Source organism: Bombus huntii, chromosome 2, assembly GCF_024542735.1.
Source record: "Bombus huntii isolate Logan2020A chromosome 2, iyBomHunt1.1, whole genome shotgun sequence".
In the NCBI taxonomy this organism is placed as follows: domain Eukaryota; kingdom Metazoa; phylum Arthropoda; class Insecta; order Hymenoptera; family Apidae; genus Bombus; species Bombus huntii.
The window spans coordinates 4,951,664-4,968,691 of record NC_066239.1 but is presented as its reverse complement, the minus strand read 5'-3'; the positions used below and the strand labels follow the sequence as shown (position 1 = coordinate 4,968,691).

The following is a 17,028-nucleotide window of genomic DNA, read 5'->3' as shown; positions in this document are numbered from 1 at the left end:
CTAAATCTTTATTAATTTCATTTCTTTTTAAATGAATTTATACAACTTTCCCAATTGAGTCCTTCAATTATAAACCGGCAAATAAATACGCTTGACATTTTGATCTTACTTAATTTGAAATTTCGAGGTAAATGTAATTGCTATAAAAGAGAAATCAATGAGTTCCACTAATTACTCACAGGTTACGGTATCGCGGACCTCAATGGACGGACTCACACTGGATTCGCCATAGCCCAAACGACCTCGAGGAATGGTTCACGTCTTTCAACGGCCCGGGCATTTTTACGTCCAGCTAGAAATCGACCGAATCTCCACATAATGCTCAATTCCACGGCTACCAGGATCTTATTCGACAATAACAAGAGGGCGGTTGGCGTGGAATTCGTCCATGATGGGAAGGTTCTTCGAGTTTCTGTGGCGAAGGAAGTGATCATAAGTGGAGGTAATTACTTCGATGTCGAATAGCTGCTACAATAAAAGTAATAGTGAGATTAAAATGCTTGAAAGCATGAGATCAGATTTTATCAATAGATATACCTTTTAATAAAAGATCCTATTTGTTCGCAAGTAATACATTTTTCGACTGTAAAAATGTTGGTTACGCAACATTTTGTGTCGCAAGATTAATAAGTTCAGATCGAGATTGATTTTATCCGATTCAATTTTTAATTATCTGATATATATATATTAAGCTACTCAGAGTTTCAATGAACTCTGTATATGCTGACACGCCAAACTGGTTCTTGCATTTGCAACTATACGATATGTTAACTGACAGGCATAAGTATTTAAATAATTAACGTAACGTGGCGATAACTGCTCTTAAGCGTGAAATTATACGTACTTTGTCGTGAACCTGTTTTATGACATATTCTATTATTTTGTATTATATATTCTAATATTTCATATTATAAAAAGGGTACATTCATTGGTACATACTTTGACATTCGTGAAATATTTTGAACAGTTTGACTTTGGCGAAACATTTAATTAACAAACGTTAGAATAATAAATAGGCGTTGCGTTCTGCGTAGTTGAGTACATGCTTGGATTATTTTAGATACGCCACGCATTAAAGTAAAATAAAACGTGAAAAAGATTATTTCACAATACCCTACACATTAAGTAAAGAATAATTATTATCCAAAAGAAACATGTTCTTATACATACGTAAAGTATATGGTGTATAGATATTACGTACACAATAATCTGTATCTTCATTTATACATTCTTTCGATGTAATCCCAGTCAACGTGTGAAATGATAGCTGTCAATCGAGTTTCAAGCCCACCAAAAAAGGAAAGCAGGAAGGAATGCGTTTCACTATCGAGATCATGTATCTCTTACACAAACAAACTCATTACCGAAGTACCTGAATAATCAATTCCCAAGTCTATATTATCTTATGCCATACTGGATTCCTATGATCAAACATGGAAACCTAATTTTCTGTTTCCAACTTTAATTCTCAAACGAACAGCGGTAGCTATATAGGTACGATAGCAAAAAAGCTCACGTTTCATAAACAATTTCCACTTCTAAATTGCTTGCTGATTGGGAGCAATTTTCATTCGTACTAAACAACGATTCGCGTTTTTAATCATTTGTTGCAGAAAAACGCTGCTCTATCATAATATGATATGTGTAATATAAAAACTATTGTGTTACATCCTATACTACTAGATCATACTGATCTATAAATAGTAATTTAACAAATTTTATTTCGACATTACAACTTCCATATATATATATATATATATATTAATAAAATATTTGGAATAAAGGACATGTAAAAGATATTTTGCCAAAAAAAATAATATCGACTTCGAAAAACGCTAAAAAGCATGAAATAATTTCTATTTTATTTGTATCTTATTTAGACATATATGCAACAACGGTTAGATTACCAATTTACTGACTATTTTTAGCAGCATGCTAAATATATAGCAACCAGCGCGAAATTAAAAACCCTTCCAGTATATAATCGATTTCCATTTTTAATTGTATAACATCAGAAATTGTAACGATCGGATCTTAAATTAGCGACAAGCTTGCTGCATTTATAATTCCATTAACTCGTACACGATTAAAGCATCGAACGTAATTTGCATCTGAACGAATGCAAGCGACGTATTCCAATTCAATTACTACTAAAACATGTTCTTGGTTAGTAGTAATCATATTCGATTACTACTAAACACTTTGCTTTATAATATATTGCAATTTAATGTATTTAAATATAAATTTGTTGAAATTTGAATAACATAAATATAAACAAGTTGAAACTTTATAATATGGTACTTAAATATTACCATAGTAGAAGCATTTTATACCGCCTTCGAGAAGCTTGCAATATATTTAATATACTGGTTAGTTAGTAAATATATAATCTAATCACTATTGCATGTGTGTCTAAATAAAATACAAGTATAATAGAAATTATTTCGTACTTTTTAGCGTTTTTCGAAGTCGGTAATATTTTTTTGGCAAAAATTTTTTATTTCACACTTTTTAATGGAACGATCAATATTACAAGACTAACATAAAATGGTTTTCATTGTCATTAATGAGTCGGTAATTTATTCTTATCTATTTATTATTTATTTATATCCTATATATTAATTATTCATGAATAAAAAGACACGAGTTAAAATTTATATTGGAAAACGCAATTTCAAAGCTCTCGTCCAAACTGCTGTTTTGGAATCGTCTCGATATCACTTCAACAATTGTAGAGCGATCACTAAACAAATGTAAATGAAATTGGTGAACAATAAATTCTTTGCAATAACAGTAATTAATAACAAACAAATTGGAGAAATTGTTCAAACGGGATCGATCGATGGACTACCGCTAAAAGATGCAAATCAATCAAATCCTGAGTAATCGATAGTCATAGATAAAAATTGGATTTTGACAAGAAAAATAGTTAAAAAAATAAATACAAAAGAATTTTGTAACTGGACCAGCGGGAAAACATTCCTTACGAGATGCAAAAGGGATCGTTTTGATTGATCGAGCCGTTCCGAGGAAATCGACGAACATACGCGAAATCGATGCAAAAATATTATCTTTCTAAAAAAAAAAAAAAAATAGAGAAAATATTCAAGGCCTTCAAACAATCCGTGTTGAAAAATTCTTTGTCTGTACAATAATAATTTGTTAGTCACATTGAAATTAATTCTTGTGACTCATAACCATAATCAGGCGTTGATACTCTTACGAGTGATAGAAATTGCGTGTCTTTCAGAGGATTACTGCGGAAGAGGTACGCTCGATTAAAGAGTGTGTAATGACTCTCATAGAGTAGCTGTTAGTAATCTTTATACACCAACATTTCTTACAAGGTTATGCAGCTTTAGACTTTTGTTTCGCGCACGTGATTTCTTTTCGATCACTGTCAATTTCTTTGTGTTTAGGAATATCTAACGCATTAGACTCGACTAATTTAAGAAAAGATCTCTTAAAATCGTATAGATATGCGATTCTTAAAAATGTTACAGATCTAAAAATATTTCTAAAAATGTCTAAAAAATAAAAATCTGACAAATACCAAAATATCTAATATTATTGTTGAAAATGACAACGTGAGTTCGTGCTCGCCATCTAACTAACCCATCGTAACTAGAGGCTGATCCTAGTTACAATCGATAGATTTGATCGATTGTAACTATGTTATCGACAATCGATAGATAGAGGTAAGATTCTGATCTTACTTCTGAGTATAGAAATAACAACAATTATAGACAACAATTTCGCATTGCATTGATCGCATCAATACTTGCGGTTAACTGTTATCTTACAGTATTGTGGTATGTTACTAAAACATATGTCGTAAATCTTTAATATAATAAACAAAGTTAACTTCGCCATTGGAATTTGTTTTCGCCATCGGAATTTGTTTTCGCTATTAAAGTGGCTTAAAAAATTAATATGATAAGTGGTGAAGTGCATTTCAGTTTATGGCGAAAATCAAACAATACAAAAGACGTTTGTCTGGTTTTCTCACACGCCTTGCGAGTCATATAATCGTATATATATGTGATAAAATATTTTAGTCTTGTTATTTTTGTGCATAGGCGCCGTTAATTCGCCACAAATACTTCTAAACAGCGGTGTCGGTCCTCGGGAAGAGTTGAATGCTGTCGGTGTCCCTGTTGTTCACGACCTACCTGGCGTCGGAAAAAATCTTCACAATCACGTCGCCTATACGCTGACCTTCACTATCAATGACACTGATACGACTCCCCTCAACTGGGCAACCGCGATGGAGTACCTTCTCTTCAGGGATGGCTTGATGTCCGGTACCGGTAAGTGAAAAAGGAAATTTTACTGTAATTTATTACACACGCAATAAGCACACACACACACACACATACACACATATAATACATTCCTTGTACTGTATTACCTTGACTTATTCTAGTGCAGGTGGCACTAGATTTTCATTCAAAGTTCGATAAAACAGTGAAAAAATATGGTACAAGCTTGAAAAGGTCATTTTAAGGAGAAGGCTTCAATCTTCAATAATCTTCAAGAAGCTTAATCTTCAATAGTGATTTCAGTTATCAAAAAATTGTTCAATGTCCTTAGAGATATTTGAATTTGTAAACTTTTCGAAAAGAAGAATCATCTTCGCTTTCCCTGCCATAACATGATGTAAACACATTTTTGGAAACGCTTTAAAATAAGCACGAGTGGTTCGTTGTACGATATTTCTCACGAAGTTACAACAGTTTAAATATGAACAATCTTTCATCGAAAATTTATTAATTGCTTAATCTTGCACGCCAATATATGTTAAATATCTTCTTAAAACATGACGAATTCTTTTCGTCTTCTAAGATGATACTGCGATATGTATAAAAGTTCGAAGATCGTAGCAGAGTTAAATAAGTACGTATTACGGTTGCCGTCAAGTGTCACTACGCGGTGGACGAACTCCGTTTTGAAAAGATTAATGAATGCACCGAACCACTTTGAAAGACCATTCCAATCAAAATCGACAATCTATACATAAAGCTCTACACAGAAGAACAATGAAATGTAACAGAAGCTCATCAAACCATGAGAGTTGCATCCGAGACAATCAAGAGAGTCTGCATACAGTGGGTAGTGAAAGCGCGTTGCACAATGATCCCGTTTCGTGTTTGCCGATCAGACGGCTGACGTAACCGCGTTTCCGATCGGCCTGTTTGCCATCATTTGATCCGAAACCGATCGAAAAAGAAAGAAATGCTCGATTGTATTTTCTCACACAGCCACAGCAACCCTCTTGCCGGGCACCGCTCGAGTTACATGAGCTCGATCCTCATCCAATCGATCCTATCATCGGGGAACGACGTGACCCGCTACGATATCGGAGCAATTAACGTTCGATTCGTTGCGTCTTTGGCTCATGCTTTCAGTGTTGTTGCCGGCTGCGTGTTCCTGGCAGTTTACGGGCTCTCGCATATTTCGTGCGAATCTCAAATGTTTCCGTGCGCTGCAACTCCTTCCTTAGGGGGGGAGGGAGAACTTTAATTACGTCACGGCAATTTCCAGGGTAACGACAGAACGCTCCGGATTTTCGCCGAAACAATTTCCGTCGAGGCGCGTGCCACGTTTCCGTGATCGAGGAACAAACCACAACGACGCTTGACTCGAATTAGAGAAGAGGAAAGCGTGTTCGAGGTTTATGGTATTATACAGGGTGTGATTGAAAGAATTGTAAATAAACGCGATTCCTTACCCAAATATAAATTAAAAGTTAGGGTGATACCTTTGTTATTTCGGACTTAACCTTCCAATTTTCACAATTCTCTACGACGTCTTTATAACGTAAGCAGATTGATGGCTTATAGATTCTAATGCATTTTAGCGGCCAATTTGGTATATGTAATTCGGTATAGTAATTCATAATACCAACGCTTTTGCGAAAATAATGAATATTGTAGAAAATTTATAATTTCTAACAAAAATACTAAAAAATATATTTTAAGTAAAATATGTTTTGAAACACGATGTTTTATATTAATATACACATGGTACAGGTTAGACAAATTTTCTATATTCCACTATAATCTGAATTATAAAAATTGGAAGATTTAATAAGGAATATTCAATATTACAGTCTGAAGACGATTGATTTATGCGTCTTTAGCGATATTTTAAAGGTTTATTTAGATTTTGTTAGGCATTTATTATCTATAGATAAACGCGGAACTAAACCAATGAAGTGAAGGCATTCGTCTTGATTCATTTTAAATATAAATTTAATTATTTAGAATTAGTAATAAAGAAACGTTCTTCTATTATAGCTTTAAAAATGTAACAAAAATATAAACCTTCCGATCAAATTGTGTCGGTGCGATCCAAGCATCGATGAATGTTAGAAAGTTGATATAACAACGAGGTTGTTAAATATATGTTGTTATTATTAGAAATCATAGGTTAGGTAATCTTGCGTTGCATGTTGTTAGAATGTTTGAATTAATGTTTAATAAGTTCACTTGGATTACACTGTACTTGTGAATTTCGATAATACGGTAAATTCTTGTGTCACATTTATGTACCGGGTAATAAATTATAACAGACCCTCGATTATGTAAGAACGAATTAATCTAGATTATAAATTCAGTACATTTTGATGCAATTTAATATGTTATGTGGAATATTCAAGCAGCATTAGTTTCGGACATAATATTATTTAGATATAACACTATGATAATATAACGATTTAAAAGTAGATAAAATCATAATATCGTTAGTAAATTCCGTTAATAAATTGACACGTTCATTATAATTTCATAATATTTCATTTTATAATTTCTCGATGTACTCACAACTATATCATATTCCGGAATATAAATCAAGTTTTTTAACAATTTTATTTTCAATGTGAGATTTCAAATATTATTAATTAAATACTAATTGTGTTGTTTCTATATAATTTCAAATTTATTAAAGTTTAAGCTTTATTAGTAATGCCATCGTACAAAAAGCAAGTAGCATATTTTTACTTTTCTCTGTAGTATTCTATATTTCTTTTGTTTCAAGAACTTTACCACAGCTAACAGTAATTTCTCATGGCAATGTTTTATTTTTTACATATTCCTTTCATAAAACTCGACTGTTCAGAGAAGAGGCTAAATACCTTTTCAAGGTACATATCCGATTTGAAGCGGTCGGACTGGTTTCCACGTAAAATTGCTCGAGGGAGCTCGTTTTTGTTTCGATCTTTTTCCCAATTTCCCATATCAAAGAGAAGGAGCGAATGCAATTATTTTCAGAAAGGAACAATAACGATGCAAAACCTCAAAGCCGCACATAAATTTCTTAGCTATGTATTTACTTACTATCCTGACGAAACGTAATTAATTATATTAAAATAATTTTTCTTTGTTCCTTAAATTAAACGCAAGTCATTGAATAATTTTAATTAATGTCTGAGAACCATTGCCTCATGAATAATTCATATATGTGAAATTAATTAAAGAAAGAAGTCGGATCACGTCACTAACTAACTGATGTATTTATTAAAATGTATATCGATTAATCTCTTGAGTGAATTTGCAATGTATGATTTTTAAAAGAAAGTGAAATTATATTATGAGATCGCAAATGATACTACAGTTTTACCGCTGTTGTATACAATATATCTAAAATAAGAGATTATTCAGATACTTCTTTTCTTTAAACTTATCTACAACTTTCGCATCAAGCCTTCCGTATTACAAAATACAATATATTTCTACTTTTTAAGAAATATATAAATACATGTTCAAAATATAGTAGAATACAGTTGTCTCTGATAGAATAATAAACTTTTTAAATAACTCAATCTCCTAGAATTAAAATATATCTTCTTTCTGAATACTTATACATATCCTAACAAAGATTAATTAAAGATCGACAGCAATTACTGTGCACATCACCATAATTTTTATTTAAAATCTCATTCATATATTTTTAGAAATTTATACATATATGAGTCGTACCCTTTAACTTCTTTCCCATTAATCAACAGGTATTTCTGAAGTGACTGCTATGATAAACACGAAATACGCGAATCCAAAGGACGACCATCCGGATGTTCAGCTGATCTTCGGTGGTTACTTGGCAGACTGCGCGGAGACAGGCATGGTTGGCGAAACGAAAGGTGCCAATCGCACCATTTACATCATTCCGACTTATCTACACCCAAAAAGTCGTGGTTACCTTCGTCTACGAAACAACGATCCGCTTTCGAAGCCGCTGATTTACCCGAAATATCTGAACCACCCTGACGACGTGGCTGGTCTTGTAGAGGCCATTAAATTCAGTATCAAATTATCTGAAACCGAGGCTCTCAGCAGGTATAACGATACACTATCTATTCAAGTGTAATTTATACTCGGCTATCGATTTTTTCTGGTTGAACGCTTTTAACTTTAACGGAGGTCAATTGCATCGTCGATCAAGTGTCACTGTTTCCTGATGGATCATACGTGGGAAGTAGAACTCGACTACATATATGTTATCAGGGTTTTTAGAAGTGGATGAAGACCTAAAATTTGGATAGAACTGCAATAAGTTCAACGCGTTAATTGCCCCGCGAATTTCATATATTTTATTCTGGGAGCCGATATAAATTGAGGTGTACTACACCATAATGTTTAATTTCTGTAAAATATTATATCGTATTTGCGCATTTTTTCTGACAATGTTTTCCAAATTATTCGAATTGTTAACTTTTTAAACCATGAAATTGATCTTATTTCAGTCACTTTAATATTATCTTGCTTTACTACTTTCGCCACATTATTTTCTTTATTGTTTTCTATTACTACCTTGTCGTTCATTATCAAAGTCAACACCGTCAAATTTCCGTTTATTTGACAGATACGGATTGCAGATGGATCGAACACCAGTGAAGAATTGCGAGCACTTGAAATTCGGTTGCGACGCATACTGGGAATGCGCTGTAAAGCACGACACCGCACCAGAGAATCATCAAGCAGGTTCCTGCAAAATGGGCCCACCGGATGATCCTCTCGCAGTGGTAGACAATCAATTGAGAGTGAGGGGAGTGAGGGGAGTCAGAGTGGCGGATACCAGTATCATGCCAAGAGTCGTTTCCGGTAACACGAATGCGCCTGCTATTATGATTGGTGAACGCGCTGCGGATTTCGTCAAGAGGACCTGGGTCGGCTGAACGAAGTCTTCTTACAAAACGGAACTCCCTTTGAAATCGAAACGACAGGACTTCGTTCACTGAAAGAAATTTATAGTTGATCATCCCTTTGAAACCTGAACGGAAGTTTGATTTTGACAAATAACGAGGATCAATTCGTTCATAAATTATAATTTCCGTATGGCTCATGAAGCAATCATACGATACCTCCTTCATTCAATTATTGCTGCTATTTAAAATATTTTCAATTGGAAATGTTTCTAAAAATTAAGAACTGATTTTTACTTTCTAGGAATATTATGTGGAAAAATTATGTGCAGGTTTTTAATAACATTTAGTTTTTTAAAATCATCGATATTGTTTCATTAAAAAATGAGTTAGGCAGTTTCATGGAAAGTTTGATGGTTGAAAGTACGGTGAATTTGATTACAAATTTCTTTCAGTATTTCGACAAGGAAAGCTAAGGTAGCGCTGTGCGCATTTAAACATGCATAATTACCATGGAATATGGCGACGTTGAGGAATTTAAAGAGATGTCAGAATTTCTTCAAATACAATCGTAGATAAATTTCATATCATAGATAAATTTGAGAAATCTTAGTCATGTGTAATTTTAGGAAATTATTCCAGTAATGGCGGCAGCTACCTCGGCTTTAAACCGTTTTTATGTAAGAAAAGGCAACGAACTACTGTAAATAGGGTTCAGCAATAGTGTTAAATACAAATGTTCTAATTAAATGTAATTTACGTTATTCAGTACCTATTATGCACATTTAACAATTTAGTATTTTCGCGATATCTCCTTTCAGATTATGAAAATTTGTTTCTTTAATCGCAAACAGAAACAGTAATTTTGGAAACGATAGAAGTTAAAAAATATATGACAACATAACAATATCATTTATAAAAAAGGAAATATAGTATAATAATACAATACTCAATTATAAGTAATAACGCAATGTTTCCTTATAAATATCCTTAAATGTAGAAGAGGTAGAACATTTCGGTTACGATGAAATATGTTAGTCTGTAAGCGAGGAGAACAGAAAAAGTTTCTGTTTTAACAACAACTTATTAATAAATTTAAAAAATGATGCAAATCTTCTTTACATAATTTAGATAAAAAATTAGCTATAAATTGTATTAACTAATGATCATCGTAAATATACTTGTAACCTATTAACAATAAATAACAAATTATTAAGCTATTTTCAAAAAATTAGTGTTGCAATAAAGAGGTAAGTCAATTTTTCAATTTCCTTTCTGTATCCCTCTTTTCTTAGCCGTGAAAGATTAATACTTAAATTATATCAGTATCTAATTGTTATATTGTTATTTGAATAAAATTTACGTTGATTTCTAATAAAACTCAAAAATATTCCAAATAATATCATTCGATTGATAAGAGAAAAATAGCAGGATTGTTGGAAATGGAAATCAAGTACTCACTTTGGATATTATAGAAGGTTTGCCGTTCTTCGAAAATGCATAGGATGAATAATGCATTATTTTTCCATAATGGTAGCCAGCGCTAAAGTCATCCATAGTCTGTCTCGAAGCTTTCTTAAAGTTATTCTCATAACCTAGTAATATCGTACTTAAATCAGTTCAAAATAATGAAAACGAAACTTTAAAACGTAATTAAGAACTTAGTATATGATATTTGATAACTTATATAATTATTTCACTTCATCATTGCGGTATTTATCGTAACTTCAGTATTAAGATCTAAACAAATATTACTTGAAAGGAACAATACACATAAACGTCACATTGAATTCATAATACACGACGTCATAAATTCTTATGGAACTCGCATCCTTGACAAGCCTCAAATAATTTCTTAAACAAATCTGATTTACCGCCTGTAGAATCTACAAGTATCGTTTCAAGACCGTGCAAAAGCAAGACAAAGAGCACTTTACAGACAACGTAAATACAGTGAAAATATTAGAAAACTGGAGGATTTAGAAATGGTAGACACCACAGGATTTCCGAAAACTAAGCGATCCTTAGAAATATTAAAAGCTCCAGGAACTCCAATAACTTCAGCAACTTTTAAAAATACGATGCCACAGAAATCTTGGATTAATCAGAGATGTTTGAGATCTTAGGAATCCTAAAGATCGTGAAAATAGCAAGAATTCTGAAAATCTTAGAAATATACATATAAAGGCCGTCATAAGTTTTAAAATTTATGTATTAAGACTATTAAGAAGGATCGTGAATTATGTACTTGCTATTTATGTATACCATTTTTCTAAAAGTAATCTTTTTTTTAAGTATTAACTTAAAAAATAATAATTTTAACGTATTGTGTATCACGTTCTTCTTGTATAGATGTATTACTCTTTCATATCACACGACTCTTATTGACGAAGGTTTCATAGAACAAGAATAATACAGTAGCAATGAATTACTTAAATTATTAAGAAAATTCATACAATGTTGGCGTCACTGTTGCCGTCTGCAAACAGCGATGCCTACTTTTGCTGGCATTCGTTTCATTTATACGTCTTTCGGATATTCTCTCTCACTGAATTTATCTCCGTGACCCAGTTCGCGTTTAGTTTCACCCTAGAATATTTTGTCAATGCGAGAAGGCCAGCAGGACAACTGTAAAATGTAGACACGTTGGCTACATACGTGAATTCTTAAAATATGCATTTATTTATCATATGTTCAATTACAGTGTTATAAATCAAACACAAGCAACATTCGCTTAAATACTGTTGCTTATAAATACAAATATTTACTTATACACATACACACGCATACACACACATATAGATAAAAAAGACTGTTCCGAATGCAAGTTCCGCTTCGTCGTCGATATCGATTTACCATTTCCACTTCAAAGTGCCATTCGTTTTTATAAATCTTGATCGAACCAAAGTTGGACGTCGTTTAAAAGTAACGCAATGTAATTTAATTGTAAAGGACTAGATTCACGATTCTCTTTGCTACGTTCCAATGAAAGTCCGTAAGAAACCTTCAAGTTCTGGTCGATCACGTTTCCGGCAATCAATAGCTGCTTCGTCTGCGTTTGTTGCACTTGTACATTTTTCGGATCTTTTGTATGTCCCTCTTGCTGAATCCTTCTCTTTGACCCAGTTGGACCTTTGTCGCGCCCTGGAATATTTCGCCAATAAAACTTAGAAGGCCGCCGGGTTCCTACGGTCATCCATAGGACATGCAAACGTGGGTGTACCATGAATTTCATGACATTATTATTTTTTCGCAATTACGCCGGAAGCATAAAGCAACAAGTTTATAGTTTGCTTCTAAGGTAACTTCTGTCTTGTTTAAATAAGAAAAGCAAAAAGATTGTATGAGGTCGCTACAAATGTCCGATAATGCCAGATATGTTAGCAAAATATTCGTGGACGTTACAAAAACATGTACTAAGAATGTAGGCATTATGAGAGTAAAAATAGCAATAAATTTTGCTAACTTATCGGAAAGAATTTGAAATTATAATATAACGTAACAGAAAAGTATATGTATATAAAATAACAATACTTATTTGTGAAATTATAATAATCCGTGGATTTCATACAAATACTAAGACCAGCTGGTTTGATTAATAAAACAGAATTATCTCTAATTGCTGTCATATATCTATGTCTGTTTTTTCCAAGGTCCACAAACTCATAAATGCCAAACAGATTTACGAGATCTTTAAGATGAGATATTATCTTTGTTAAAAAACGATGTAATTAACGACGTAATATGATATTAAAATTAATCAAACTGCTGGTAATCGATCATTCATATTTACGAGATCTCGAAAAATCACAGAATCACTTAGAAATATAAATAGAAAGTTATGGACCTTGATGACTTCAGCTTATTACATTACTCACTTTTGGTACTATGGTGGGACGTCCATTCCGGGAAAACGCGTTTGCAGAGTAATGCATTACGCTACCATAATCGTATCCGACCCCGAACGCGTCGGTGGTTTCCTTCGAGGCTTTCTCAAAATTCCCAGCATGGCCTAAATAGATAATGATACATTGCTTATTATTTACATACATGCTTTATCAATTTTTGCACTCGCAAACTGAGTTCTGAGAGAAGAACTTGTAACCAATGTTTAAAATATACTATTTGAACGTCAGACGAGTATTGTGATGTTAGTTAATAATATTAGTTAAATATAATTAATACATTCGTGTTTAGGAATTTCGAATCAGGACAAAAGTGCATGAAATAATAAAAACTGTGTTAAAAATTCATAAAAGAAGAAATATATAAAATATATTAATTTTAGAATAAAATTATTGGACATCAAGAATTTCAAAACTTTGATATCGTACAAATTAAAAACTTGTCATTATTCTAACAGCTGCTTATATGATAAAATGTTATGTTATAAAAACAGTAACAGGAAGCCAGCAGCAAATTATCTGTTCAAATATAAATTACCTATTCGAAATACAACAGCAAAAACAACAGGTCACTTACTGTTTAAAATGTTATTCCATTGAATCGTGACGTACTCATCCCGTTCATATCTGCTTTGCTCGTGCAGAAATCCAATGGCGTGCATCAGTTCGTGTATCACTGTTCCTTTCTTCACCATACAGCCTGGTACTTGAAGATTCACGTCTTGTCGACCACCGATTCTTCCCACGCTGCTCCAACAACCGCTATTACCAGCCGTGATCCTGATGTAATCGTTCTCCTCCCCAGTATAGGGTTTGAACTTAATGCACGTGAACTTATGGTAATCGTTCATAGCTTCGTAAATCAAGTTTCTCTGCGCCGAATCTGTAATTAAATTCAATCAAATTCACTAAAAGATTTTCTCTTATGCTGTCACGTTTCTCACCGATTTATTAAACATTTCTTTATGAAATGCTGTAATAAAATAAAAACACTATAAGCTGCAGCAACGATGAATACAGTATATTACTATGAAATATTATAAGAACTAAGAAAATTGATTAAAAAAAAAACTCGTATTTCATAATAACATATTGAAAATCTAATAATTCTAGATTTTCTAAATTTCTGTTTCAGTAAATACACTATACTTCAGATATCATTTTACAATTATTCAATCAAATAAGTTCTTCTCTTAATTATTTTATGTGTAAATAACATTATCGAATTTTATTTATAATATTATTCTTTCCCCTACTGAAGCATCGTCTTTTTCTCTTAATTTAATAAAGCAAAATTTATCTCGCTATGTATTAATAAAAAAAACCAAAAATGATGTTTTAAGACACAACCAACCATAGACTATCGTGTCATCTTGTACCATTATAAAAAATCAAGATAGCATACACGCAATACTACTTACTGAAATAAGGACTAAGCATATAGGGTACTACACCACCAGGCCATCGCGCAGCTTCCGCTCTCAAGCCATTCTTCTCGAGTTGTGGCGGAAACAAAATATCACCTTCCGCGTAGTTGCCCAATTCTTCCGGGTTACGATCCCAGCCCTCGTGCCAATTCGCTACCATTGCTCCAGTTTCATTGTCCGGATTGCGATACAGCATCTCGCCAAAATGTTGTAAATGAGCAATCACTCCATCAGGACTATCCACTGCATTATCCAGCACGTCTCGACGCCGAAACGGCCAAGCTGATGCAGAAGTCAATAAAATGAATGTGAAAGAACAAACGATGGAGCAACGTTTCATGGTGAATTTCTTCGAAGAAAAGAACATGTGGAAGGATCTTCGCTGCTGTTCGAATCGATTCCACTGACGAAAATCGGCCGGTTCTTTCCGACTTTATACGCACCTAAAGAAACCCCACCCGTGGATCTACCCGATGTTTCCGCCCGATACGGAAGCGATCGGGGACGGTTGGTGATAACCGTGGACTTTGGGTAATAGGAAGTCAAGATTTGCTGGCGCGGTTCCTCGAAGGCTTCCATTACGCGATAGGCACGTACGCCACTTCGGTGTATGGGATGATGATCCGTGGAGGAGTAACACGACGAGCGAATGTCACCAATAAAGTAGTAAATAATATTTCTTGACTCATAAACGACGATTTTTTGTACAGATCATGGCAATGTTATAAAGATGGCATTGGGTGGTGGAATTAGTTAAGTTGTTTGCAAAGATTGGAGTTTGCGGTATGAGTGACTAATTGTAAGCTTAAAACTGACTTGGATAAATGTTATTTAAAATAAATATAACTTGACATAATGACTCGTTTTAACTACTTTATTATTTTTGCTTTAGAAATAATATAGAGAAAGTAACTTTATTTTGTGTTAAAATCAAATACATCATTTTCATATGATTTTACTATTTTTCTTTTTTAAACGAAATTTCTGTATAATCTTAGGTAAATAGGGTGTCTTGTACATTATTTGGGAAATATTTTACATTTTATAAAATATAAAAATAGTAAAGATGCAGTTTACTAAATTAGCTGGTTCATCCCCAAACTAAACATTTCTATAACTATGAAGATAAACATTAATAGAAATAAATCAATTTCAGTTAGACGAGTTTTAATAGTTGCAAATGTAAATATGACATAGTTTATTTCTGACAAAGATAAAATGGCGACGTAAAAAGATAGGAGATCTCTAAATAAAAAAATTATATAACAGAGATATGAAATAAAAATAAAAGATTTTATTCTTCCTCTTTAAACTTTTCATTTCTAAAAATAAGCTGTACGTCGACCAATTGACTTCTTTTTTTAGATAACACGGCCGATTCAATTCATTTCGTATATAAAAGATCGGAAATGTTTATTTGCAAATGCGGAAGAAAAGACACGTCTGAATTCTGGTTGGCATTGTCACTTCAAGTAGCAAAGTATTATTAACACGCCGTTCTAAGCGGTCTTTCACACCAGTCGAAATTAACATCCTCCTTCGCACTTTATTCAGATGCAAATGTCAGTGGACAGATCTTTTCTATCATCGCTACTCGATATTTCCTATGGACCTTGCCAGTTCCTTCACGACGATGGCTATAAACCCCGAAGGCCAATAATAATGTCTTTCTTCATATATACCACGCCAGTGGTTATGGTTTATGATACTCTTTTTCTTTTTGCCGGGAACTTCAGCTCGAAGACACCATCGTACATAGATGATAGTCGTATATAATATCTGTCACTTACCTCTTTTCCATCGAATTCACTATAGCTATTAAAGGCATCTTAAATGTGTCAATGAATCATAAGAGCGATCGAACATTTATCTCTTTCCAAAACGGTTCCCTCTCATGAATATTACATGATTATTATTTCGTAAAACAGTGTTTTCGTACACTTCGTGTCACGTACAAAATTTTGCCGCGTTTTGGTAAAAATTTCAATAATTACATTTTCCAGTTCTACGATAAGGTATTATTCGTCTAAGATAAGGAAAACCGTATCAAGGTGAGAAACGTTAAAAACCGGTTCAATATGTACTAACAAGTAATTGTTTGAATCGCGTCAAAAGATAAATTTTTACACGATACCCTCTTCCCTATTGTACTGACAAGATAGTTGCAAACCTAAACTCCCATGCGATAATTTGCATTTATTAGAAGCTTCATTTACATGTGGGTCGACACTTCCGAAATTAAAAAAATGTTTACTGGAGAAAAATATAAACATAAAATTTCTACAATTGGATAAAGAGAATTTTTAAGAAGTTGATAATTTATGTATAAATTTGTTAACGTATTAAAACATATATAATGTAATTAAAACGTGTGTGTGTATATACTTATATGTACATGATGAAAATTAATTTTTTGAAAATTTATTACTACCCAAGGATATATAACATATAAATACATCTCTTCTGAAATATGTATAAAAGTTAACACTTGGGTTAGAGTGTTATAAAGCAATAAAATTATATCTATCATTTAATAACTATATAATAATTCTTC

At 32.9% G+C, this 17,028-nt stretch overlaps 2 protein-coding genes across 4 annotated transcripts in view; one reads left to right on the top strand and one right to left on the bottom strand.

Annotated features, from left to right (window-relative positions):
* Window positions 1-10,384, top strand: part of LOC126878398 (glucose dehydrogenase [FAD, quinone]) — a 34,323-nt gene extending 23,939 nt beyond the window's left edge. For all 3 annotated transcript variants that reach the window (XM_050641173.1, XM_050641174.1, XM_050641172.1), the window contains exons 5-8: window positions 182-442; window positions 4,080-4,310; window positions 8,009-8,336; window positions 8,863-10,384. In XM_050641173.1, the coding sequence (XP_050497130.1) occupies window positions 182-442; window positions 4,080-4,310; window positions 8,009-8,336; window positions 8,863-9,175 (1,133 nt within the window). In that variant the 3' untranslated portion in view covers window positions 9,176-10,384. The remainder of the gene's footprint in view (window positions 1-181; window positions 443-4,079; window positions 4,311-8,008; window positions 8,337-8,862) is intronic.
* Window positions 10,385-11,927: 1,543 nt separating this feature from the next.
* LOC126878399 (zinc metalloproteinase nas-4-like) lies at window positions 11,928-15,232 on the bottom strand. The gene is made up of 4 exons (XM_050641176.1): window positions 14,469-15,232; window positions 13,625-13,930; window positions 13,021-13,154; window positions 11,928-12,328 (listed from the first exon to the last, which is right to left on the bottom strand). The coding sequence occupies exons 1-4, from the start codon at window positions 14,839-14,841 to the stop codon at window positions 12,179-12,181; spliced, it is 963 nt and encodes a 320-aa protein (XP_050497133.1). The 5' UTR covers window positions 14,842-15,232; the 3' UTR covers window positions 11,928-12,178.
* Between the last annotated feature and the right edge of the window lie 1,796 nt (window positions 15,233-17,028).

Coding starts and splice junctions, on each gene's coding strand:
- LOC126878399 (XM_050641176.1), bottom strand. CDS start 14,841: ATGTTCTTTTCTTCGAAGAAATTCACCATGAAACGTTGCTCCATCGTT. Junction 13,155..13,624: donor ATGGAATAACATTTTAAACA/GTAAGTGACCTG, acceptor TTATCTATTTAG/GCCATGCTGGGAATTTTGAG. Junction 12,329..13,020: donor GTCCCACCATAGTACCAAAA/GTGAGTAATGTA, acceptor GGATGACCGTAG/GAACCCGGCGGCCTTCTAAG.